The sequence below is a fragment of the Chionomys nivalis genome, chromosome 7 (assembly GCF_950005125.1).
Source record: "Chionomys nivalis chromosome 7, mChiNiv1.1, whole genome shotgun sequence".
Classification (NCBI taxonomy): Eukaryota; Metazoa; Chordata; class Mammalia; order Rodentia; family Cricetidae; genus Chionomys; species Chionomys nivalis.
Window position 1 is genome coordinate 71,174,462 of NC_080092.1, and position 23,915 is coordinate 71,198,376.

General features: G+C 39.6%; 3 protein-coding genes across 6 annotated transcripts in view; 1 reads left to right on the forward strand and 2 right to left on the reverse strand.

The window, feature by feature from the left end:
• Stxbp4 (syntaxin binding protein 4) overlaps positions 1 to 14,258 on the reverse strand; it is a 161,366-nt gene extending 147,108 nt beyond the window's left edge. For both annotated transcript variants that reach the window (XM_057775538.1, XM_057775540.1), the window contains exon 1: positions 14,219 to 14,258. The gene's annotated coding sequence lies outside the window, so the exon portion shown is untranslated. The remainder of the gene's footprint in view (positions 1 to 14,218) is intronic.
• A 105-nt stretch (positions 14,259 to 14,363) lies between these two features.
• Positions 14,364 to 19,577, forward strand: LOC130877301 (cytochrome c oxidase assembly protein COX11, mitochondrial). Its single transcript, XM_057774451.1, has 4 exons — positions 14,364 to 14,729; positions 16,589 to 16,744; positions 18,491 to 18,616; positions 19,280 to 19,577. Exons 1-4 carry the CDS (start codon positions 14,376 to 14,378, stop codon positions 19,460 to 19,462), a joined length of 819 nt encoding a protein of 272 aa, XP_057630434.1. The 5' UTR covers positions 14,364 to 14,375; the 3' UTR covers positions 19,463 to 19,577.
• Positions 19,578 to 20,595: 1,018 nt separating this feature from the next.
• Tom1l1 (target of myb1 like 1 membrane trafficking protein) overlaps positions 20,596 to 23,915 on the reverse strand; it is a 40,151-nt gene continuing 36,831 nt past the window's right edge. For 2 of the 3 annotated variants that reach the window (XM_057774449.1, XM_057774450.1), the window contains 2 exons: positions 21,792 to 21,856; positions 20,596 to 21,246 (listed from right to left, as the gene is read on the reverse strand). In XM_057774449.1, the coding sequence (XP_057630432.1) occupies positions 21,793 to 21,856 (64 nt within the window). In that variant the 3' untranslated portion in view covers positions 20,596 to 21,246; position 21,792. Of the gene's footprint in view, positions 21,247 to 21,791; positions 21,857 to 23,915 lie in introns of those variants that run through there. The other variant, XR_009057396.1, reaches the window with a different exon arrangement.

Genomic DNA, 23,915 nt, shown 5'->3' on the forward strand with positions numbered 1-23,915 from the left:
CTGATTTAAGTGAAGCACCCGCGGTTTTGAAGTAAAAGCCACCAACCCCTTTCCTTAACAGGCAGTACAATAATTTTTGTTTTGAGTTAATTGTTTCAGACCGGCTCTGGCTTAGACCACGTGGACTCAGGTGCATTTCTTTAGCCACCACTGGCAGGAAAACTTCATTACAGGTACATAATTTTCTTTTATAAATAAGAAAAATGTCTGAAAACATTACCATTCAAGACTTTAACAGCCTTGTGGGAGATTTTACAAGAAGTGTCTGTCAGCCCACAGATATGGATCTTTCTGGGATTCGTAGTTTTCCTTGGTACTGTATGGTTTGATAATAGAAATATGATAAAGTCTTTACGAGACGAGGTTGAACGCTTAAAAATAATTGAGAATGACAACAATCTTCTCAAAAATCAGTTTGAAGTTCTCCAGGCAGAGAACAGATCTTTGTTTAACACAACTCGACAAACTGAAAAAAATTTAGAAGAGGTACAGGCTGATGTTAAGGAGAAATTCATTACTATGGAAGAGGGAACAGCTGATTTGAGTTGTAAGCTTCAGTCCCTTTCAGTAGGAACTGAAATATTAACGGCTGATATTAAGGAGAAATTCATTACTATGGAAGAGGGAACAGCTGATTTGAGTTGTAAGCTTCAGTCCCTTTCAGTAGGAACTGAAATATTAACGGCTGATATTAAGGAGAAATTCATTACTATGGAAGAAGGAACAGCTGATTTGGATCGTAAGCTACAGTCCCTTTCAGTAGGAACAGAAACATTAACTGAGAGAATCAAAACTGCTGAATGTGACAATCGGATTTTGTCTAAAGCTTATGACAGATTGACAGAAAGATTATCTGTACAAGAAGGCACGGTATATGCTATAAAACTTATGTCCAAAGATGAGACATTATCTCTAATGGACAAACTTCATACTTTAGAATCCTCAATGAAGGCTTTAGAACATAATTCTGGACAGGAGATTCAGACATTAAAGAAGGCAATGGTGAATAGAATTGAAATGATTGAGGAATTTCTAAATTCTGAGGAAGAAGAGCAAGAGGTAGAAAAGCATATTTTAACTAAATCTGTGGGTAAATCCCTCCGGGACAATTCCCACAAAGCTCTACCTACAGTTCTACCTGCCTTTCCAGTTGTAACAACTGAGAAAGTAGTTGGTTCCAGAAACCCTAGGTTCATCAAGGAAGATACATGGGAACCTGTCCGTATGAATGATCTCAAAGAAATTAAACAGGCTGTAATGACTTTTGGAATGAATGCCTCTTTTGTTAAAGAGATGCTAAGGTCTTGGGCCACCACGAATAAGGTCACGCCCTCTGACTGGTTTCAGCTGAGCTCTGCTGTCCTTGAGAGTGGAACGCAATTAAAATGGAAATGCTTATTCAGGCAAGAGGCTAGACTTTTAGAACAGCAAGAAAGAGCAAAGGGAACTGAGATTTCCATAGATCAAATTTTGGGAGAGGGGCTATTTTCTGAGCCTCAGGAACAAGCTAATTTGGATGAAAACATACTCTCCGTGTGTACTACAGCAGCCTTAAGGGCTTGGGACAGGGTGCAAGACCCAGGACAGAGGATGGAATCATTTGTCAGAGTTAAACAGGGTCAGAGAGAACCCTTTAGTGACTTTTTACAAAGAATAACTAAAGCTGTACAAATAGGGATATCTGACCCAGAAGTAAGACGTATAATGATCGAGACTTTGGCTTATGAAAATGCAAATGTGGAATGCAAAAGGATTTTGGGACCTTTAAAGCTCAGATCAGCGCCATTAGAAGAATGGGTCTTGCATACACTAGATGTTGATACATTTGACTATGGCACTGAAGCATGGGTAGAAGAAGCAATTTCCAATGGTAAAAGGAGACATCAGAATACCAAATGTTTTAATTGTGGCAAAATGGGTCATATGAAAAGGAATTGTAGACAACGGATTTTCAGGAATAATAATAATGCATCTTCTAGAAATAACAGAAATAGGAGGACTCAGCCTTCAGGTTTATGTAGAAGATGTGGAAAGGGCAGACACTGGACGAATGAGTGCAGGTCTACAAGAGATAGACAAGGCAACCTGATACAGACGGGAAACGTGAGAGGGGGGGCCTCACAGGCCCCCATGGCAAACATGGTTCAGTCATTTCCAGTTACTACAGAGAACGTGACTCGTCAGGACAATTAGAAAGCCCCATGCCTACTGTTACAAGCAATAATGATCAGAAAGATGAGTTCCGTGTGTTTTGGCAAACTTCTATAAATGACCAAAGACCAAAGCTGAGAGTGTGTGTAAATGGCATTTTTATTACTGGCCTGCTGGACACAGGTGCGGATGTAAGTATCATTACCCCAGAATCTTGGCATCCATATTGGCCTCTTCAGAATGTAAATGTTCAGCTCCTGGGAATTGGAACCCTATCTCGAGTAAGGCAGAGCACGAGATGGGTTGAATGTATAGGTCCAGAGGGACAAATAGGAAAATTAAGGCCATATGTAGCCAATATTGCAATGAATTTATGGGGTCGTGACCTATTACAACAATGGAATACCCAAATTAACATCCCTGCTACTTCTAGAGCCTATATTTCTGGGGATAATATTAAAAGATATTACAAACGGAGAAAACCGGCCATTCGGGCTGTACAAGAACAAGCAATTGATGTCCCTTCAGAGATACCAACAGCCTTGCCTTTAAAATGGTTGACTGAGAAACCAATATGGACAAAGCAATGGCCTTTAGCTGAGGAAAAGTTACAGGCTTTAGAACAGTTGGTACAAGAGCAATTAGATGCTGGACATATAGAAGAATCTACCAGCCCTTGGAATTCTCCTGTATTTGTGGTTAAGAAAAAATCAGGTAAATGGAGAATGGTGACAGATCTCAGGGCTATCAACAAGGTTATTCAACCTATGGGCCCTCTGCAATCTGGAATTCCTTTGCCCTCTTTATTGCCAAAAGGATGGCCTCTCATAGTTATTGATTTAAAGGATTGTTTTTTCACTATACCTTTACAAAAAGAAGATAGAGAAAAATTTGCCTTCACAGTGCCTACTTATAATAATTCTCAACCTTCGAGGAGGTACCACTGGACCGTCCTCCCCCAGGGTATGTTAAATAGCCCCTCCCTGTGCCAATATTTTGTGAATCAACCATTGCAAATAATACGCAAGAAATTTCCCAAATCGATAGTATATCACTACATGGACGACATTTTGTTATCCGATTCAAACATGGATACCTTGAACAGACTGTTTGAAGAAATAAAAATACTTTTACCAAAATGGGGATTGCAAATTGCTCCTGAAAAGATTCAGAAGGGAGATTCTGTTAATTATTTAGGTTATAAAATAGGTTTACAAAAAATTAAGACACAAAAGGCACAAATTCGGAGAGATCGCCTACGGACTCTTAATGACTTTCAAAGACTATTAGGGGACATTTCCAGTCTACGGCCAGCTATTGGGATAACACCTGATCTAATAATTCATTTGAACAAAACCTTGGATGGTGACAAAGATTTAAACAGTCCCAGAGAATTAACAGCTGAAGCAGAAAAGGAACTGACAATGATTGAGGAAAAATTACAACAGGCGCATGTGGACAGGGTAAATCCAGAGCTCGACTGTATTCTCGTCATACTACCATCAAAAATTTCCCCTACAGGAATTTTAATGCAGAGAGATGATATTATCTTGGAATGGATCTTTTTACCACATAAACCAAGTAAGAAACTGAAAACTTATGTAGAAAAAGTCTCTGAGTTAATTATAAAAGGCAAGTTGAGACTTCGTCAACTAGCAGGCATAGACCCAGCAGAAATTATAGTGCCTTTCACTGCTGATGAACTAAAGAAATTATGGGAAGATAATGAACCATGGCAAAGAGCTTGTGCTAATTTCTTGGGAGACATTAATAACAACTATCCAAAAAGCAAGAGGCTTAACTTCATAAAGAGAACTTCTTGGATCCTTCCTCGAATCGTCCGTGATACTCCAATAACTGGAGCCCGTACGTTCTATACTGATGCCAATAAATCAGGGAAGGCAGGTTACAAATCAGAAGACTTGGGTAAGGTGGAACAAAGTCCTTATGATTCTGTCCAGAAGGCAGAATTATATGCCATTCTTATGGTGCTAAGGGATTTTAAAGAACCTATTAATATAGTTACTGATTCACAATATGCAGAAAGAGTTATTTTACATATTGAAACTGCTGAATTTATACCTGATGATACAGAACTAACCTCTTTGTTTATCCAGGTGCAAGATTTGATTAGGAACAGGCTTTGCCCTATGTACATAACACACATCCGATCCCATACGGGTCTGCCAGGTCCTCTAGCACAAGGTAATGCAGAAATTGATCAATTATTGATTGGTAGTGTGCTACAAGCCTCTGAATTTCATAAAAAACATCATGTTAATAGCAAAGGTTTGAAGAAAGAGTTTTCTATTACATGGCAACAAGCTAGGGAGATTGTAAAGAAATGCCCTACTTGCTCTTTCTATAACCAAACGCCACTGCCTGCAGGGGCTAATCCAAAGGGCACCCAAAGGAATGAAATCTGGCAGATGGATGTGTTCCACTTTGCAGAATTTGGCAAATTAAAATATGTTCATCACACCATTGACACGTATTCAGGCTTTCAGTGGGCAACGGCTTTAAGTTCAGAAAAAGCTGATTCAGTTATCACTCATTTATTAGAAGTCATGGCTATTATGGGTATACCTACACAAATAAAGACAGATAATGGTCCTGCTTATGTCTCTAGAAAAATGAAACGGTTTTTTGATTATTACAATATCAAGCATGTTACAGGTATACCATACAATCCTACAGGTCAAGCAGTCATAGAAAGATCAAATCGAACTATAAAGGATATGTTGAACAAACAGAAAGGGGTGGAAAACACCCCCAGAAATAGGTTACATAATGCTTTGTTAACCTTGAATTTCCTCAACGCTAATGAGAAGGGAACATCGGCTGCAGAAAGACATTGGATAATGGAAAAGTCTACTGAACTAAATCAACCAGTTTATTTCAAGGATGTGCTGACCTCACAATGGAAGCCAGGAGATGTGCTGCGTTGGGGAAGGGGATTTGCTCTTGTCTCCACAGGTGAGGAAAAATTGTGGATTCCAACAAAATTGATAAAGGTTCGTTTTGATGAAGAGAAGCCAGTTGGGAAAGATAAATAACAATTCAATCACATGGATGGCAATCATACTGATGGTAAGTAATACAAATAGGTTGGGGGCAGGGTTCTCTTCTTATCTCCACAGGAAAATACCCATCTTCAAAGAATTTAAGGTACCCCTAATATTTAATTACTGATGGAGGGACTTGTTCTGTAAGTATTAATTTATATATATATATATATATATATATATATATATATATATATATATATATATGTCTTAAACTTTCTTTGCTTTTCCTCATATCTGTGTCTTTCTTTATATGTCAGTATATGTCCTTGTTGTTAATGTTTAAATTTCCCATAACAAGCAACAAATTTTCCTACAGTAATCTTTGAAGTTTCCAGGATGAAGATGGGGCCCCACAACATCAACTCCATCTGGTTTTTATGACGTCATGATTTTTTTTAAAAAAAGCGCTAATATTAGACCTGTTTTTTGGTACCAACTACAAGAGACAATTTCGAATGGTGCACATTTTTGACAACACTCTGGTCGGACCTTCTCAAAATGCTCTGAGACTAGTTACAATTTTCTTAGGTCAAAGGTTAATTTGGGAATTTTACCATCATTTGCTTTCACAGGACCCCCTAAGAAGAACGTCGCCCCCATGTCAGCTAGAAGCAATCTTAGAGGACGACGTCCCCTCTCCCAACAGAGTTTGCCCTCAGGGTTGGGGACATCTTTTAGTGGTTGGTTTAGGGTTGAGGGGATGGGGTGATAATTTTTTGAAAAAAAAAAAAAAAGAGAGAAGAGGAAGAAGAAGGGGGATTAACTGGTTTTTTGGGATGATTAGTATTTGTGAATTACTGTTTATAGAAAATTGTACTGGTACTGTTTCTTGTATACTGATATGTTGAATATTGAATGTGAGTGTTCCTACCTCTATTTTTGTATGAGTATGCTTATAACTTTGTCTATATTGTATTGATACTTCTACCATATTACATTGTACATTTCTACCTCTGATACTATGACATTGTTTACAGTTGAAGATCATTGTCTTCATATATTGCACAGTTGTTTATTCTTTTAGTCTTCAAAGTTAGATAGGTATTGAGAATTATATGTTTGTCATATTTATTTTTAAGTTTATCAGGTCTTTTAGTTACATAGAGATTATATTTAGTATAGATAGTATGATCTTCAGCCTCTTCGAAGAGCTGTAGAAAATGGCCTTTAATCTAACCTAAAATTTCTATGCCAAAGAGACACAATTACTCCTGGCAACACCACTCTACTCCCGAGAGAACGTTGAGCACCAAAGACACTCCACTGGGAGTTTGTCTTCTTGGCAGAACTGGCCTTTGGGTTAAGAAAAGCCCATACCTCAACTTCTGACAAAGATACAGAATATCCCTAAGTGGATGAAACAGGATTGTCTTATCTTGCCAAGACAGGGTAGGATAGTCCTAAGAAAGTTCCTTGCCTTTAATAATGGTATGCCAGTTATGTTAGGCCTTAGCCAAAGTTGGTTGACTCAACATTGCAAACGAGACTTTGGGTGATTGCCCAGGTAGTCAGTTGTCTCTGTCAATTGTTGCACATTTTGGATATCTCTCGATTGTTAAGTAATCTTTATTCCCTTCTCAGATCTTTGACGGAGTTGAAGATTATATAATTGTAGTTACTCTCTATGTTATTTAGACTCCTTGAGATAGAATGTTTAGCAAAAGTTTTGTTCTCAATATTGTTTGTTATATTTATTATTTGTTATTATTGTATATAGTTGTATTTGGTTTGGTTCTATCTTATTTAGACAAAAGGGGGAGATGTAGGGACATAGCCCCACCCATTGGGGGCGTGTTCGCCTCGGGCTAATGTTTACGGATAAATCTGCCGGGTGTGAGCCCAGCAGCCCTTTTTTGTCTTTTGCTCCGCCGCGGGAACCTGTGGTCCTGTAAGTCTATTTCCTTATTAAAGCTGTATATATCTATATAATCTGTCTACATTCATTTGCTCCGCCACACTTTTCAGAGACTTCTCGCCATATAATAGGTCTCTGAAGATGCATTTCACTATTCCAATCAAAACAGAGGGGACCGTTAGTTCACACTGAGTGGAAGGGCTTATCTTGTATAGTTAGAGGAGTAGAAAGGTGCTCAATGAGGCTCTCCCTAAAGGAGGGTACTGCTCCTCTTTCCAAGGATATAAGAGTGAAATTTTACTGGGGCGGGGGTATTCACATGCTATATAAAGAAACTAGTTTCTGGGTAGAGCAGTAAGGAAATATAGGATACAACATGATTTGCTCACAAAAGCTGTAGCTAACTAGTCATATATATCTAAAGAAAAGAGGTTTATAAAACACTCTTTGAAATAAAAATTTAACGCATAAGTAAGTGATTGTGCTCAATAGAAGGGAGTATCAGTGGGCACGGCTACATCCTTGTGATACCAGCACAGGGAGGTTGAGGAAAGAGGAGGCTCATGAGTCTTGAGACAGGGAAATCCTGTCTCAAGAAAGTAACAAAAAAGACCAGCCTGGTCTACAAGAGCTAGTTCCAGGACAGGCTCCAAAACCACAGAGAAACCCTGTCTCGAAAAAACAAAAAAACAAAAAAACAAAAAAGAAAAGAAATTCTGCGGCAACTTGATGGCATCACTGTGCACTAATGGGGATATAGTGATTATCTAGCCTGATTTCAACTAAATTACAACCCATTTTTCTTACTATTTATATAAATATGTATTCCTTCATACTGTGAGCTCAATTATTATAATAAGTAACTCCAAAATAAACAGCTGCTAATTCTATTAAAATAATTGCTAGGTATCTCACATTGTTGGATGAATCCAGGAATTTTATTAGGCAAACAAACTGCTGGCAAATACAGATCAATGGCTACATATTTAGGCTGAAGCTGCAATTACATTATGCTTTTAAAATACTGAAAAATATGAGCCAGGCATGAAGGTAAACATTTTTAATCCCAGCACTGGGGTTGGAAGGGGGTGTGTGACAGAGGCAGGTGGATCTCTGAGTTTAAAACTAGAGCTTCATCATCTTTAAGTTTTCAGAAAACCAACAACCAGGTTAGACAACAATATGTGATAGCAAAAGGTTTATATGGCAATTTATTTTACCTTATCAGTGTAAAACTAGACACGACCCTAGCTAACTAGAAAGAGTTTACCAGGTTTAATTATTTTCTGCTGAAGAATGCCATTGGACATTAGGTGCTAAGTCTCTAGTGCCAGTACAGGCTTTACATTTTACACGTGCGACCATACTTCTGGCTGCAGAGCAGGGTTAGACTAGCCCGGAGGAGTTCACATTCCATCCATGGTGGAGAACTCCTCGGCATTAGTTACCACTGTGATTTATGCAACATCATGAACACACTCAGACTCACCAAATTATAGCCTGGGGTTAAGCATTCATCCAAAGCTGTAGAGGAAAACAAATGCATTTTAGCAGTTTCTAATGCTGCAGTATTCCTCTAGGTGCATATGCCAGTCTTGTATTATAAGATCCTTGACCTCAGGCCTCCACACTGTTTTCTAACTTCAATCTTATGTTTAATTCCAGTTTGTTTTAGTTCAGAAATCACTTTAAAATATGTTATCTTCTAAATAGACAACTTAGCACATTAATGATTTTAATCAAGGCAGAAGAAACTTGTCTTGATATTGAAAACAAAATGGTTCATTTGTTGTTACCATTGTCCATTGCAAAACTGCTTTCTATACAGGGCACAGAAAAATACCAGGAAGCAAGGAGTCACAAACATTTTAAGCATAAGCTCCAGCTGACACTACCCGGCTGACTTTTCTTGTGCAAGTTACTTCAATGCTTTCAGTCTGTTTTTTTCTTTATCTACAGAAAGGGAAGATTGGCCTCAAGGGGGCTGGGCTTGGGAGAGGGTAGGGAAAGGGACTAGATTTCCAGAATCAATCTTTTCCTTTGTGGCCTTCCTTCCTTCCTCCAGGTCTTCAAAACAGCCTGCCGCTAACTATAGTCACTTTGCTTTTGGCTTTGCCCTCTTTTTTTTGTCCTGCTGAACGTTTAGATGGTGTCCAAAATGGAGCATATTCTTTGGGTTGATATACCAGGCACAAGTAAGCTCACATGTCTATGGCCAAGTTCTCAGCTATGGTAATTTGCTCAGATACTGGGGGAAACAAACAGGTAAGTCTATATATTAAAAATAACAGTAGACTTACTTCTCATGTTGGGCACACATACACAACTGTAACTATACATCCAAGTTGTCTGGGTCTGTTTGAGAAGGTCTAGGGATAATGACTACTTCTGGTTCCTGGTTTTATTTCTAAATATCACTCTCCACTAAGGAAGCCAGACCCCTGCAGTAAGGGCTAATACCAAGGTTAGGGCAGGAAGAATGGAAGAGGAGCATGCCAACAATACCATTCCCCCTTAATTAGAACAGAATTCATGGGTCTGTGTTGATAGAAACACAGAATCAAAAATATGAACACTCTGCCTTGCAGATACTCCCAATAGCTTCTCCCCACAAAATACATTAATTGCATCTTAATGAGTATATAATGATTTTATGACCCTTGCAATAAAGAAACTTGGCTGGGTATGGTGGTGTACATCCCTAATTGCAGTGCTGAAGGCTGACACAGAAGGATTGTTAGTTTGAGGCCAGCCTGGGATTCTCTGGGAGACTGTCTCAAAACAAAAATGTAAACAAACAAATCCTTGAAAATACATATACTGGCAGGTTCTGTATGTCAACTTGAAACAAGGTAGTTATCAGAGAGGAAGGCGCCTCAGTTGAGGAAAGGCCTCTATGAAATCCAGCTGGAAGAAATGTTCTCAACGTACTGGCTTTGTGGGAACCTAGGCAGTTTGGACGCTCACCTTACTAGACCTGGATGGAGGTGGGTGGTCCTTGGACTTCCCACAGGGCAGAAAACCCTGATTGCTCTTAGGGCTGATGAGGGAGGGGGACTTGATCGGGGGAGGGAAATGGGAGGCGGTGGCGGGGAGGAGGCAGAAATCTTTAATAAATAAATAAATAAATAAATTAATTAAAAATAAAAATAGTACTTAAGACTACTGGGGAAAAAAATGTTCTCAATTAGTGATCGATGTGGAAGGGCCCAGTCATTGTGGGTGGTGCCATTCCTGGGCTGGTGATCCTAGGTGCTTTATGAAAGCAGACTGAGCAAGTTTGGAAGCAAGCCAGTAAGCAGCATCCCTCCATGTCCTTAGAATCAGCTCCTGCCTCTGAGATCCTGCCCTGTTTGAGTTCTTGTTCTGACTTTCTTCAAAGATGAACAGCAATGTTGAAGTATAATTCAAATAAACCCTTTCCTCCCCAACTTGCCTTTTTGGTCAAGGCATTTGATCACAGAACTAGAAACCATAACTGAGACATTATATTTAGTAAAGAGGTAAACACCTCACAGTCATGAATCAAGTTGAATTTATGTGATCCCTAAAGAAATTCAATGAGACAAGCACCTCACTTCTGTGGTTTCCATCAGAGGCTCATAAACCATGAGAAAGCATTGCACACAAAAATCAGACACATACTGAGGACATTATAGCTATTAAATAGCTGCTAACTATTAAAAAAAAAAATCCAGGCCATGTGGAAAGGCTAAAGAAATATTTCAGACTGGTGAAAACTAAAGAGGCAGGACAGCTAAAAACAAGGGGCCATCCTGGATTGGACTATAGACAAAAGCTGGAAATAACTGGGACAAGTGGTATCTTAGAGTTTCTATTGCTGTAAAGAGACATCATGATGACGACAAGTCTCATAAAGAAAACCAATTCACTGGGTGGCTTACAGTTTCAGAGGTTTAGTCCATTATCTTCATGGTGGGGCATGGCAACATGCAGGCAGTCATGGTGCTGGAAAAGGAGCCACATACTGATACCACAGGCAGCAGGAAGTGAGCTAAAATAGGTGTCATCTGAGCATAAGAGACCTCAAAGCCTACACCCCAGTAACACACTTTCTCCAACAAGGCCACACCTCCTAATAGTGCCCCTCCCTATGATCTTATTGGAGCCAATTAAATTCAAACTACCATAAGTGGTACTAACTTAAGCAGAATCCACAAATACCATGGTATGAAGTTATGAAGGTACATGTTCCTTAAAATCATGTTGAAGCCCTAGCCCCAGCGCAGCTCTATCCAGACTAAGCTATTACTAAGGTTAAATGAGATTATAATGGAGAACAAGTGATCGATCAGATGCAGTTAGTGTGTCTGTAAGAAAGACATCACAACCGGGTGGTGGTGGCGTACACTTTAATCCCAGCACTCGGGAGGAAGAGTCAGGAAATGTCTGAGAATTCAAGGATAGCCTGGTCTAGAGTGAGTTCTAGGACAGGCTCAAAAGCAACAGAGAAATCAAATCTCAAATCCCCCAACACCCCCTCAAAAAAAGACATCACAAAGCTTGCTGCCTTCTCCCAGGCATGCTAGTCCACAAGTTTGCTAGAGGTGAGGGAGGACCCTCATGAGAAATGCATTAGCCAGTACCTTGCTCTTGGTTTCCCAGTTTCCAGAAACATAATACATTGTTGAGTAACCTAGTCTGCAATGTTTTGTTATGGTGGCCCAAGGTGATAGCACAGTAATATTGAATTGATGCCAAATACCCGATTAGGATGGCTGTGCTGTGTCCTTGTAATCAATACTTCTGTAAGTATTAAGTTTACAGTTCCAGAATATCATATGCCTGCTCTCTTCTCAGATGGTACAGAGATCTTCAAGATTAGGGAAACGAGGTGAAGGAAAGGTGGGAAATTTATTACGTCTGCAAAGATTATGTAACTTTTAAAATTATTTCAAAGTAAAATTGGAGATTGAAATGTTTTAATTATCATCCAGAAACATTTTTATAAACATGAACTGTCATTTTGCATTATCGTACTGGGATTGAATTGATGTCTATTTTATTTAAAAAAGACATTTAGAAAGACTTACATCACTTTACTGCAATCATAATGGCTGTACCTCAGATATTCACATTCAGTTAATAAATAAAAACATTCATGATTACAACTCTATTAATGACATTTATACAGCTGCTTTGAATAATCTGGATGGAAAAATACCTGGAGACAGGGTGGGGGGAAGGGAGGAGGGGAAAGGTTGAAGGAAATACACTGTTAGCTTCAAGCACATTAAAGTTAGCATAGGATTTTTTAAAAGAAATTACAAGCATATTGTCTGCGTATGTGTGTGTGAGCGCGTGCGCGCGCGCACACATGTGAAGTGCCTGAAGGGGCTAGAGACACTGGAACTGGAGCCAAAGCTCTGGGTCTCCAAGTGAGTCCTTGGAACTGAACCCAGGTCCTCTGCAAAACAGTAAAGCTTTTAACCTCCAAGCTGTATCCACAGGCCCCTAGTAAGGAATTGGAGTCTACACTGTAGACAATTAAGAGGTCTTATCCTGAAAATCTCACAGTCTGTGTAAGCGTCATGGTGCATACAGAGGGAAACAATGACCAAACACTGCCATAACAAAACGAAAGCAAATTTCTAGAATAAGAGAGTTGTCACTTGTGTGGCCATGTACCAGAGTGCTGCAGTAGACAATGATTTAGATTTTATAGACACTACAATTTCGCAGCTCTGTGGCCACTAACCAGTTACTTATCCAAGGCCTCCATCTCAACTACTACAGTTGCCTCACATCTGCTTCCACCCTTGCCCCTTTCACTCTCATCATGTGACTAATATCATTTTCTTCCTTCAGTGTGAATAAAATCAGATCAAGTTTCTCCACTGTTCCTAACACTAAGCTTCCCTTAAAGTGGTTTCAATAGCTTTATCAGGTTTTTGTGTACCTACCCGCGGGGACCCAATTTCCTTCCACTGTCAGCTTTGCTCAGTATGCAAGGTTCACACTGACCTTGGTTTTTGTTGTTGTTGTTTTGTATCTTATCCAATCCACCCCTGCCTCTGGACTTGTGTGTGACCCGAGACTGTTTTGTGGGTAGCTCTTTTTCACGGTTCAGGAGTAGGCTCAAATGTCACCTTATTTTTCCTTTTACAGAGAGACATCATGCCACCAGCTATTTTGATGACAGACCCTGTTAGCTGAAATCCCCTTATTTACAGGTTTATTTTCCGAGGGAAATCAGTAACAAAAGTGTGTGTGCCTGATTTATTTGGATGATGCCCCAGTCAACTAAGAAGTGCAAGGGATAAATGTTGACTGACCTACAGTTCTTTAGGCCTTCAGGTTTCTAACGCACGAAGAAGGGATAATTAGACAAACTCTTGCCATTAGAAACTAGACCTAACTTTATAAAAATCTTACTATGCCTGCAGCAGTGGGAAAAATCACTTCATTTGCTTATCCTCATGCACCACTGTGATTTCCACTCACGAAATAAGGTCAGCAGGTTATGGAGAAGTTAAAATAAAATAAAACAGATGTAAGGACAAGTCCACAGTAAATTCATCAACGCTTAAGGTCAGAATCTGCTCTTAGCTGCTATTTACTAGTGGTCCTTGTTTGTCCTATTAGCGAACTGAAGACAGCTATTGCATATTTCCCGGGGGTCTTTGCCTGCCCGATTCACATTCTTATTCCTTCAGTCCCCCCTTTAAAAGGCCCAAGATATGACGTGGTCCTTCTGTTCTGAACCGCAGTTTGCAAGCGGTTCTCTGCCTTGATATTCTTATGGGGTGAATAGCAAAGGAGTATCAGCGCCGTGGAAGACGTCTGCAAATGAGCTGAGAAGATGCAGAAGTCGAGAGTATTGGAGAGGGATGCGGTTTGCACAGTAAGTGTTCCTGAAAGAAGGAAGTTTGCCTGACCTCAGGTCAGAGGTGGTTAGTGAACTCCAAGCGGGAGCACCGCGCGAGAGCTGCCGCTGGGGGCCGCTGGGTCGAGACAAAGGCCGGTGGGGTTTGGGAAGATGGGTGTAAGTGTTACAGTACAAACCCCAGTGAGGAACTTGCATGTAGAGGGCCAGATGCATTTTCCACAAAGTAAACTAGAGAAGTATTAGAGGGAAACAAACTCCAAGGCACAGCCACCTAGCAAGAAAACGCAAACTTACCATCTTCTGGCCACCCGGCCTCCGTAGCCCGGCTACTACCTGAGGAATCTGGTCGTCAAGGCAGCGGCGGGGCTCAACCCGGCTACCGCGAGACTCGAGAGCTCTCGCGAGATCTCGCCTAGCGGCCCTGACAGGCGAACGTGCTTTCCGGGGGGTTATGGGAGGACTTTGGTGTCCGGGATGGAGGTCGGTGGCTCTGTGCGGCCGGTGCTGGAGCCAGCCCGGGTGGGCGGGCTGGGCTGTGGCGAGATCGGAGCCGGTTCTTAGGCCCGGCTGGAAGGGGCTCGGAGGTGCCGGGCGGGGCCTGAGGACATGGGAGCGTCCGAGCGGGGTCCGCGGTCCCGCCGCGCAGCCGCCCCGGCGGCCGAGGAGCAGCAACCCGTACCAGCGCGCGCAGGAGGACGAGTGGCGGCGTCGCAACAAGACGGTGCTCACCTACGTGGCCGCGGCCGCCGTGGGCATGCTGGGGGCCTCCTATGCCGCCGTGCCCCTCTATCGGCTCTACTGCCAGGTAGGGAGGGACGAGGTGCAGGATGGAGCCCTGCGGCGCCATCATCCCTGCGGGGCCAATGCGTGCGGAAGCCGCGGTTCTCCGTCTATGCGGCTACAGATCGGGACAGACGTGCTCCGGAGAAGGCCAGTTCCGGGAGAGATGGAGCTAGAAGGAATGAGCCGTTTAACACAGGGACAGGGTACTCCTGGCACTTAGTGAGTAGAGAGGTTAGACAGGCTGTTAGTTACCTGGAAGTTCACGGGACACCCCGCCCCTCCAAAAAAAAAGGTTGTCCAACGTAAGATGCCAGTAATACTAAGACCGACATTAGGGCTAAAACTCGTAGCCTTAAAATCAAGTTCCATGTTTAACACTTGTATGTCCTTGAGAATGCCCTGCTACTGTGGAATCACCAAGTTTTAGAGCAAGAAATAAAGTAAATATAGAATGGCATGGAATGCAATGGTTCCTTTTTATGAGCCAATTAAAATGAAACCCAGCGATACTATGATTGCCTCGGCTGGTAGTAGATCTGGGCTTGAGCCCAGGACGTCATTTTAATGATTGTTTTCTACCTGTTTGCCTACTTTAGTTTAAGCACTGAACTTGAGAAACTTTAGTCACATATGTCCCAAGAATATATAAGGAATTGATATTGAAGGAGAACACTTAAATTTCTTTTTATTCAACTTAAATTCTTTAGGAAAAAGTAGTTCGTCTTAAAACTCAGTCTCTTAAACAAAATTATATACATTCTTGTTAAATAAGGTCAAATACTTGTCCTGCAGTTCATCTCTTAGGTTTAAAGTGGAATTTGACAATGTTGAGAGAAATTGCTGAAGCTAAGTAACTTGTGTAACAAGCGAAAAAGAAAGATAGTAAAATATTAATACGGTAGTTTTTTTAGAGTCTTCCATTAGCCTCAAATTTGGCCTTTTGTTTTTCTAGTATAGGCATGGTAAATTATCTGGGAATCAGAATACTGTTACCCGCTAGCAGCATAAGAATATCTTGGAAGTAGCATTGCCCCACATCTGATAAAATAATAGCAATGAAGAAATGCCAGATAAAAATTCCTGGTACTGGGCTGGAGAGATGGCTCAGTGGTTAAGAGCACTGATTGCTCTTCCAGAGGACCTGGGTTCAATTCCCAGCACCCACATGGCAGCTCACAACTGTCTGAAGATCCAGTTGTAGGGGATCTGACACCTTCACACCAGTGCACCTAAAATAAAGTTAAATAACCCATAAAAAATATTTTTAAAAAAATCCCTGGTACTTTATGGCAGTTGACTGGGAAACCAAAAATAAAAAGTCAGGTACTCATTAACTGGCAATGGAGGATAAAAGATCTCTGTGTTTGCAGAGAATTAGAGGTAAGTGTTAGATAATCATTGCTCCACCCACATGGGGAAATATTTATGATGCCCTAGGAAAGCAGAATATACAAATGAAACTCTGAACTGATTTCAGCTCTGAAAACTGTGGTGCAGAAACATGGACAGTTTTGTGTTTTAACTGAAATGACTGGGTGTGGGTAAACTGATTTTTTTTTTAAGTGAAAAAATGTTTACGTAAACTACACTAACAGTGAAGGGAACTGTTTAATGAAAGGTTACATGTCAAAAGTCTTGCTTTACACTCAGTAATAATAGCTTGTCTTCAAAGTCTGCTTTTAAAAGTGACTCCTTGCTAGAAAAAAATAGGATTCACTTTACCAAATGTAGGCAAACCATTGACACAGAGGAAAAGATCAGGGGTAGTATACAGTTTGGCTCAAAGTAGAACATTCGGTTGTTTTTCAAATTTTACTTTTTTCCAGGAGATACATGGAGATCTAAACACTGTTGCTTAACGTATCCAGTGTCTTGTTCTAGACTACTGGACTTGGAGGATCCGCAGTGGCCGGGCACTCATCCGACCAGATTGAAAACATGGTGCCCGTTAAGGATCGAATCATTAAGGTCACCTTCAATGCCGACGTGCATGCCAGTCTCCAGTGGAACTTCAGACCTCAGCAAACAGAGATATATGTGAGTGACGAGTGGATGCATCTGTTAATCCATCTGTGCTAAAGTTACACCATCTAAGCGTCTCAGAATGCTAGTACACCCATGAGTAGATAGAGTTGATAATATTCATGGGATCTATTTTACAGAGTAGAATTACTCAAGAAATGTTAGTGTTTTGAAACATTTACTTTTTCATATTCCCTATATTTAAATGGAATTATGGCATTTGGGGTTTCTGTGATAGTCCCACCCTATAGCCCAAGCCAGCCTCAGACTCATGATCCTCCTACCTCAATTTAGCCTTGCTTGCTGTTATTCTTGATTTCTCAGTGCATTGACCTTTGCTTAAATAAGGGTTTTATAGCCGGGCGATGGTGGCGCACGCCTTTAATCCCAGCACTCGGAAGGCAGAGGCAGGCGGATCTCTGTGAGTTCGAGACCAGCCTGGTCTATAAGAGTTAGTTCCAGGACAGGCTCCAAAACCACAGAGAAACCCTGTCTCGAAAAACCAAAAAAAAAAAAAAAAATAAGGGTTTTATTCCGTCAGTTTTACTTTGGTTGTAAACTTATTGTAATCTATTTAAGGTTAGTTTAACATTGATATCCCTTAAAATATTCAACCATGGCATTAAGATCTAAATGAATTAGAGGTATAGAGGCATGTGTTATGTATGGTGCTGGCTATATTTTAACTTTTAATCAATTGAAACAATGTTATGTGTTTATAATCATGTGATTAAAAGTTGACTAAATCCTAATGTTGAGTATATATCATGTTATATAGCTTCCTGATTTTTACTATGATATAGGTGATAATAGAAAAAATGTGGAGAATCATTGGTCATAATAAGTAATTGAATGACTTATCAGAAGCATTTCTGTCCATCAAAAAGAAAAATATAATTTTGAGAGGAAGAGAAAGTACTGAGGTATGAACCAAGGGTCTTGTATGTGCTGAGGAAGCACCCTACCATTGAGCTAAACATATAGACTAAGAAAACATTTTAAAGATGTGAAGTAATTATGACAGTAGTAACAACAGTTCAGCATCATTGTATCCAAAATGCTTTTGAATTGTTAATAATTATAATCCTAAAAGGATTTGAGGTAAATGCTTTTTAACTATAGATTACTCTCAAAAGCCTTAATTTCAAAAGTTATTTTAACAAACCCTTATAAAACAAAGTGCTTACCCAGTTTAGTGAACATGATTTAATCTTCTTTAAGGAGTTTGTAGGTTATGATTTTGAATACTGGCTCAAATTACATGGCAATAATCATGGTGATGGCGAATTGGTACATCATAAAATGTCCTATGGAAATTTTTTACAGCCTTTTTGCTTTTATTTCTCGAAGTATTAACTCCTTTTAGTTCAACAGATAATGTTCAGTCATTTTTACACTGGTTATAAATGTAAGTTATTCAGAATTGAGCTAAGTTTAATATTGGCATCCTTTAAAAAAATTTGACAATCATGACATGCAGGTTTAACTGTTATAAAGTAGCTGGGCTTGAGCTGTGGTTTGCCTGACTTCTTGGATACATTGTAAGTAATTCATAGAAGATTCAGACAGCCAGCTGGGACATTTATAACTGATCTTTTATTGGCGTGAGCAAATACACAGTCTGAAACTAAGATGGGTTTGTGGCAATGTTCATAGTACATTGAGATAGGCAGTATGGTCCAATGAATAAAAAAAAAGTATGATTCTTAGTTTAGCGGGGGAAAGAATAGCGTCAAATATAATGTGTGTTTGTTGAAACAGGTGGTACCAGGAGAGACTGCACTGGCGTTTTATAAAGCTAAGAATCCTACTGACAAACCAGTAATTGGAATTTCTACATATAATGTTGTACCATTTGAAGCTGGACAGTATTTCAATAAAATACAGGTAAACTGAATGTAAACTTTATGATAAAAGTATATGAAACTGCTTATTATAAATTAAATGCTTTTAATTTCTAAAAGTTCACTTTCTGTCTGGATATTGTGGCTCATGCCTATAATCGTAGTACTCAATAGTCTGTGCCGGGAGCATTGTCATGAGTAGAGTCCAGCCTGGATATGGGTGTGTAGTGGATTCTAAGCCAAGCTGGCCTGCAGTGTGAGACTGCAGGAAAAGGAAAAGAAAAAAAAATGCCTAGATCAGTACTTAGCTCTTCTAAACATAAAGCCATTTTTGTGTCTTCGTGCTTGCACCATCTAGATGGAGGGGGAAACCAAATTTGTGTTTGTTCCTTTTGTTTATTTGTTTTGAGACAGGGTCTATGTATCCTGACTGTCCTGGAGCTCTGTAGACCAGGCTGACTCAAACTCACAGAAACCCACCTGCCTCTGCCTTCCAAATGGTGGGATCAAACGGCTGTACTGCTATACCTGGCTACTGTATTCTAAGATTAGAATTAAATTGCTTCTTAACCCTTAAAGCAAAACTCAGTCTGCGGAAAAGATGCTGCTATTCTATGATGGTGCTTAAGGGCAGGAAATGAATATTGCTGTGTTTAAGTAATAGAGTAGGAACCTTATTAACCAAGTATCTTTCTGTAATTTGTAGTGCTTCTGCTTTGAAGAGCAAAGGCTTAACCCACAAGAAGAAGTAGACATGCCAGTGTTTTTCTATATTGACCCTGAATTTGCAGAAGATCCAAGAATGGTGAATGTCGATCTCATCACTCTATCTTACACCTTTTTTGAAGCAAAGGAAGGCCACCAGTTGCCAGTTCCAGGCTATAATTGAAGTAGATTCCAATGCCTGCTTCAGATTTGTGATTTTTGGAAAATCATGTATTGTGCTTTCTCAGAAGAGAAATATTCTACACTAATGTATATTGAAACCTTGTATTTTAAATGATTGTTTCTTTCTTCTCAACTTCATTTATCTCATTTAAGACTGAGAGAATGGGTTCAAGACTCAGTCTGTGATAAAAAAGATGCTGCTATCTCTGATGGTACTTAAGGGCAGGAAATGAGCATTGCTCTGTGTGCAGTAATAGAAAAGGAATGGTATTTATCAAGACATGAAGAATATTGACTGCCGGATGTACCACATGGGTAACTGTTGAAAACTGCACAAAAGGTCAGGGAGATGAATCAGTGGGTTAAATTGTTTGCCTCATAGGCCTTGACAACTTGTTCTGGTTCCTGGAACTAGCCTTAAATGAGTGAGTGGAGTAGTTGACACCTGCAATCCCAGAGTCCTGACAGTGAGGTGGGAGGTTGAGCCAGGAGAATCTCCTCGCCTTTATATGCATGCTATGGCACACTTGCACACATAAACTGCTCTAGTGGTTCAGTTTAATTCTGTAGTGTTAGGACCTTCACATTTTTACCAATGTATCTGAAAACTTTGAAAAAGAAAATATGCTCAAGTGGTTTTAGTTCATAGACCTTATCACCAAGCAAGGTGGCTGCTACTTTTCTGCAGTATAAAGTGACACAATTTAAAATTGTTGATTTATTTTGTGAGTTTATTTATTTTGGGGAAAGTGACACATATGTACTGGTCAGCAGACACACTGTGGGAGACAGTTTTTTCAAGGTTGTCAAACAAGGCAGCAAAGGCCTTACCTGCTGAGCTGTTTTTGGCTGAACTGACAGTTTTAAAAATTTAAAGAAGAGGAAGAGGAATCACTCGGCTCTGACAGCTCGCTCCAAGTTCGTAATCTTCATTCAAGTGTGGCTTTTCCTGTTAAGATTGAGGGCTATTTTATTCAGAGTATTGAATAGACAGTGACTTGGATATGATGATAAAGTGATCTAACAGAAGAATTACACCTGCTAGTCTGTGCTGGCATTTATTGTCATAATTCCAAATTCATTAAGGATGATGTAAGGAAGAAATTGTGAAGACTTATTAATATAAATGCTCTTTGAAGTAAAAAACAAAACAAAAACAAGACAACTCTGACAAATTAATAGTAATTTAATTTTAAGTAAATGATGCACAATTTTGTTTTCCAGTATTTGTTTCAAAATGTAAATTATAATAAAAGGCAAGAATGTTTAACATTACAAAGGCCACCTGATGCAGTGACCTGCTCAGGCACTTACTTGAAATATAATTAAACAAATCATCAAGTTTAAACCAAAGTGTTATTTATATACAAATGCAAACTGACTTCTACATTCAAATTCAGTTAAATGAAGGCACTCATTTTCTTCCTCACTTCCTGCCCCATCTGTTCACAGTATTTTGTAGTAGGACGATCTTGAAGTACCCTTATAGGTCTGTGGTGATTTCTATTGGTAGGAATGCCTGCGCAGCAGAAGAGTCTTCAACTTAACCAGTTGACCTAGTACCAGGAAGTTTTCCTTCTGCTGAAGTTGTAGTTGTTATAATCAGCTTCTCCTGAAATCCTGAGCCATTGTCAGGAGTAGCAATGTTAGCTGGGAAATGTTAACTTCTGTTGAGAAGTAGTCCACTGGATTCCCTGTTGGCAGGACTTGTCTTTCTGGCCTCAGTGGAGCAGGGACTGCTTTATCGAGCTGATCCTTTGTGCTGCTAATTAGCTGAGCATACTCCTGAAATAAAGGGAAGACATTGGCCCTTCTCTGCATTTCCTGAGAGACTGGAAAGACATACAGTTAAGCAGAAGAACGGTTGGAATGCACTTCTCCATGGTTGGAGATAGGAAGGGAGTAAACAGTGAGCAGGTCAGTGGAGACCAGGCATTCAGTGGTGTGTAAGTAGGATACCTGGTGCAGGAGCACTGCTGATGGCTTCTGTTGGTCCAGCTGACAGGTATGGACTGCACACTGATGCCATAGAGTTGTATTAAAGTGACAGAGTTTTACTGCATCTTTCTTCTGTTAGCATTAATATTTATATACCCCAAACCAACTTCTGTATTTCCATGCCTCATTTCTAGATGATAAGGTAATGGAGTGTGTATGTCATTAATGAGCACTGGTCAGTGTTGAATAATTCAGAGGAACTTGGTACTATGCTGAAACAGGTGTCAGACTTGAATGGTACTTATGGAATTTAATACAATATGCTAATTCCACTGAATTTTATGGAATCTATGTTGCGTAAGCTGGTGGGGTTTTTTTTTTTGTTTTTTTACCTTAGCAGTCACTGTGATTTTGAGCTTCTTTGTGGTGGTCAACATCAATTTCTTCATAAACAGCTCTGAAACAAAGCCACCAAGGTAGAAGAATTACACTTCAGTTACAAAGTACTGTATTAGCACCACCAAAACTGAAAGTACAGGCTTTTGGGGTGGGGTGTTAGGCATCATATGTGAATAAAAAGATCTTTATCCTATACCTCATTCTAACATAAAAACATTCTAATGTTAGAGTCCTTTCCCATGCCTATTAAAGGCCAATTTATTCTTTTGATTTAAAACTGGTTCGTATTTGGGCAGTTTGGTTTTTTTTTTTTTTTTTTTTTACTTTAAAACAAATCTAGTTTTAGAATTTTTTTTTTTTTTTTTTTTTTTTGAGACAGGGTTTCTCCGTAGCTTTTTTTTTTTTTTTGGTTCCCGTCCTGGAACAAGCTCTTCTAGACCAGGGTATTTTAAAAATATTAATAGTCTGCTTTATTTAACATTGTATTATAGTCTAGACTTGGAAGAAACCTCTAGCTTGTGTTGGTCATTTCTGTACCATTAATAAAAATATAATTTTTAATAATTTCCCTAAGTTTATATGTAATTTTATAGCTCAAAAATTATCTGTACCCAAAGGTGGCATTCATATATAGAATATAGCAAAACACAGCTGGGAGAAATCTCCCAAAATAACACTAAAACAAACCAAAGTTATCAACTTCATAAATTTTGCCATGTTTCTAAAAACTTTAGACTTACTTTCCATAAAGTAATTTTACCTTTTACCCTCTTTAAGACACTGATCTCATTATCTCTCAGGAAGAAACCTCATGTATTGTTTCCCATTTTAATATGGGAACTTAATATGTCCTTTCTCAATCCCTCCAGTTTATTTTCATGTGCATTGCCCATTACTTCCACGATCCTGTCAGCCTGTCTTCTCAGACACCTCTTCAGCAAATGCCTTCTCCAAATCTTCAACTTCTCTAGGTCCTAACCCTCCACATTTCATGGCAGTGCAGTCTCTCATTACATAGCTCCTAGACCCTACCTCAATAATCCTCTAGTTCCCAAGCCATGCCCATCTCTTTACATTTATCTTGTAAGATATTTGTATGTATTTTCACTCTTAATTTTTAATATTGAAATGTGACTTCTGTCCCCAGTTCACTAAAATAGCTTTAATAAAACCTATGTGCATGTAGCTGAATCCAACATCTAGTTTTCAGTTCTTGACCAGGTTGTACTGTGTATAATGTTCATCATAGCTGTGCACAGGTTAAACTTCCACGCCCGGCACTAGATTGCCGATTACTTTCTTCATTGTCTGTGTTGGCACTTCCAGTTCATCAAATGTGCTAAACCTGCTTTCTACTGTGTGTGTTTTTGGTTGTTGTTATTTTGTAGACTTGACAAGAATTAGCAGTGCTGCCTCCTATGGTTACCTCTAGCCTTCATTTACAGTAGTTCATATACACTAGTTACTATATCCCTTCATTGACATATTTGCCTGCCAGCTTAATTTTTTCTCCACATTACATTTCATGTTTATAAGAACAGAGAGCTTGTCTTGCTCAAAATTAGATATTAGTCACACCCTATTATATACATGAAATGTTGAAGGTGATGTGTGTGCTGAAGATACATAGGTATCTTCAGAAAGAAAATTTTGGCCTGGGATTCCTGGCCAACCAGTGATGTGAAAACTCTAGAACTAAGAATTTCTGCTTTTCCTTAGAAGTTCTTGGATTTCATGAGACCTTCAGTAGAACTGAGGCTCCGAGTCTCCAGAAAGCAAGAAACAAGGTGGTAAAGAGTTCCAGGGTTTCTCTCCTCCAGCTTCCCTACTTACCATCTCACCTCTGGTACCTAGGACACAATATACTTACTTAAAGGAGTTAGTTAATCTGAATATGCTCAGGAACCTGACATATTTGGACATGAAATTTAACTACGTAAGTACATGTGTTCAGTGATGCAGCCACTTTTATCAAGCTTAGCCAAGGGAAATTCCACCATCCTTAGGAAAGGTGCCTAGCAGTTGGATGTGGTGGTACGTGCCTATAATCACAACACTCAGGTCAGGGTAGGAAGGTCTCATGAGTCTGATTGTAAATGATATCAAAATGGCTGTCT

Excerpts from the sequence above, each read along its gene's own strand:
- LOC130877301 (XM_057774451.1), top strand. The coding sequence starts at position 14,376 with ATGGGAGGACTTTGGTGTCCGGGATGGAGGTCGGTGGCTCTGTGCGGC. Across the intron at positions 14,730-16,588 it reads TCTATCGGCTCTACTGCCAG|ACTACTGGACTTGGAGGATC; the intron begins GTAGGGAGGGAC and ends GTCTTGTTCTAG. Across the intron at positions 18,617-19,279 it reads AGTATTTCAATAAAATACAG|TGCTTCTGCTTTGAAGAGCA; the intron begins GTAAACTGAATG and ends TGTAATTTGTAG.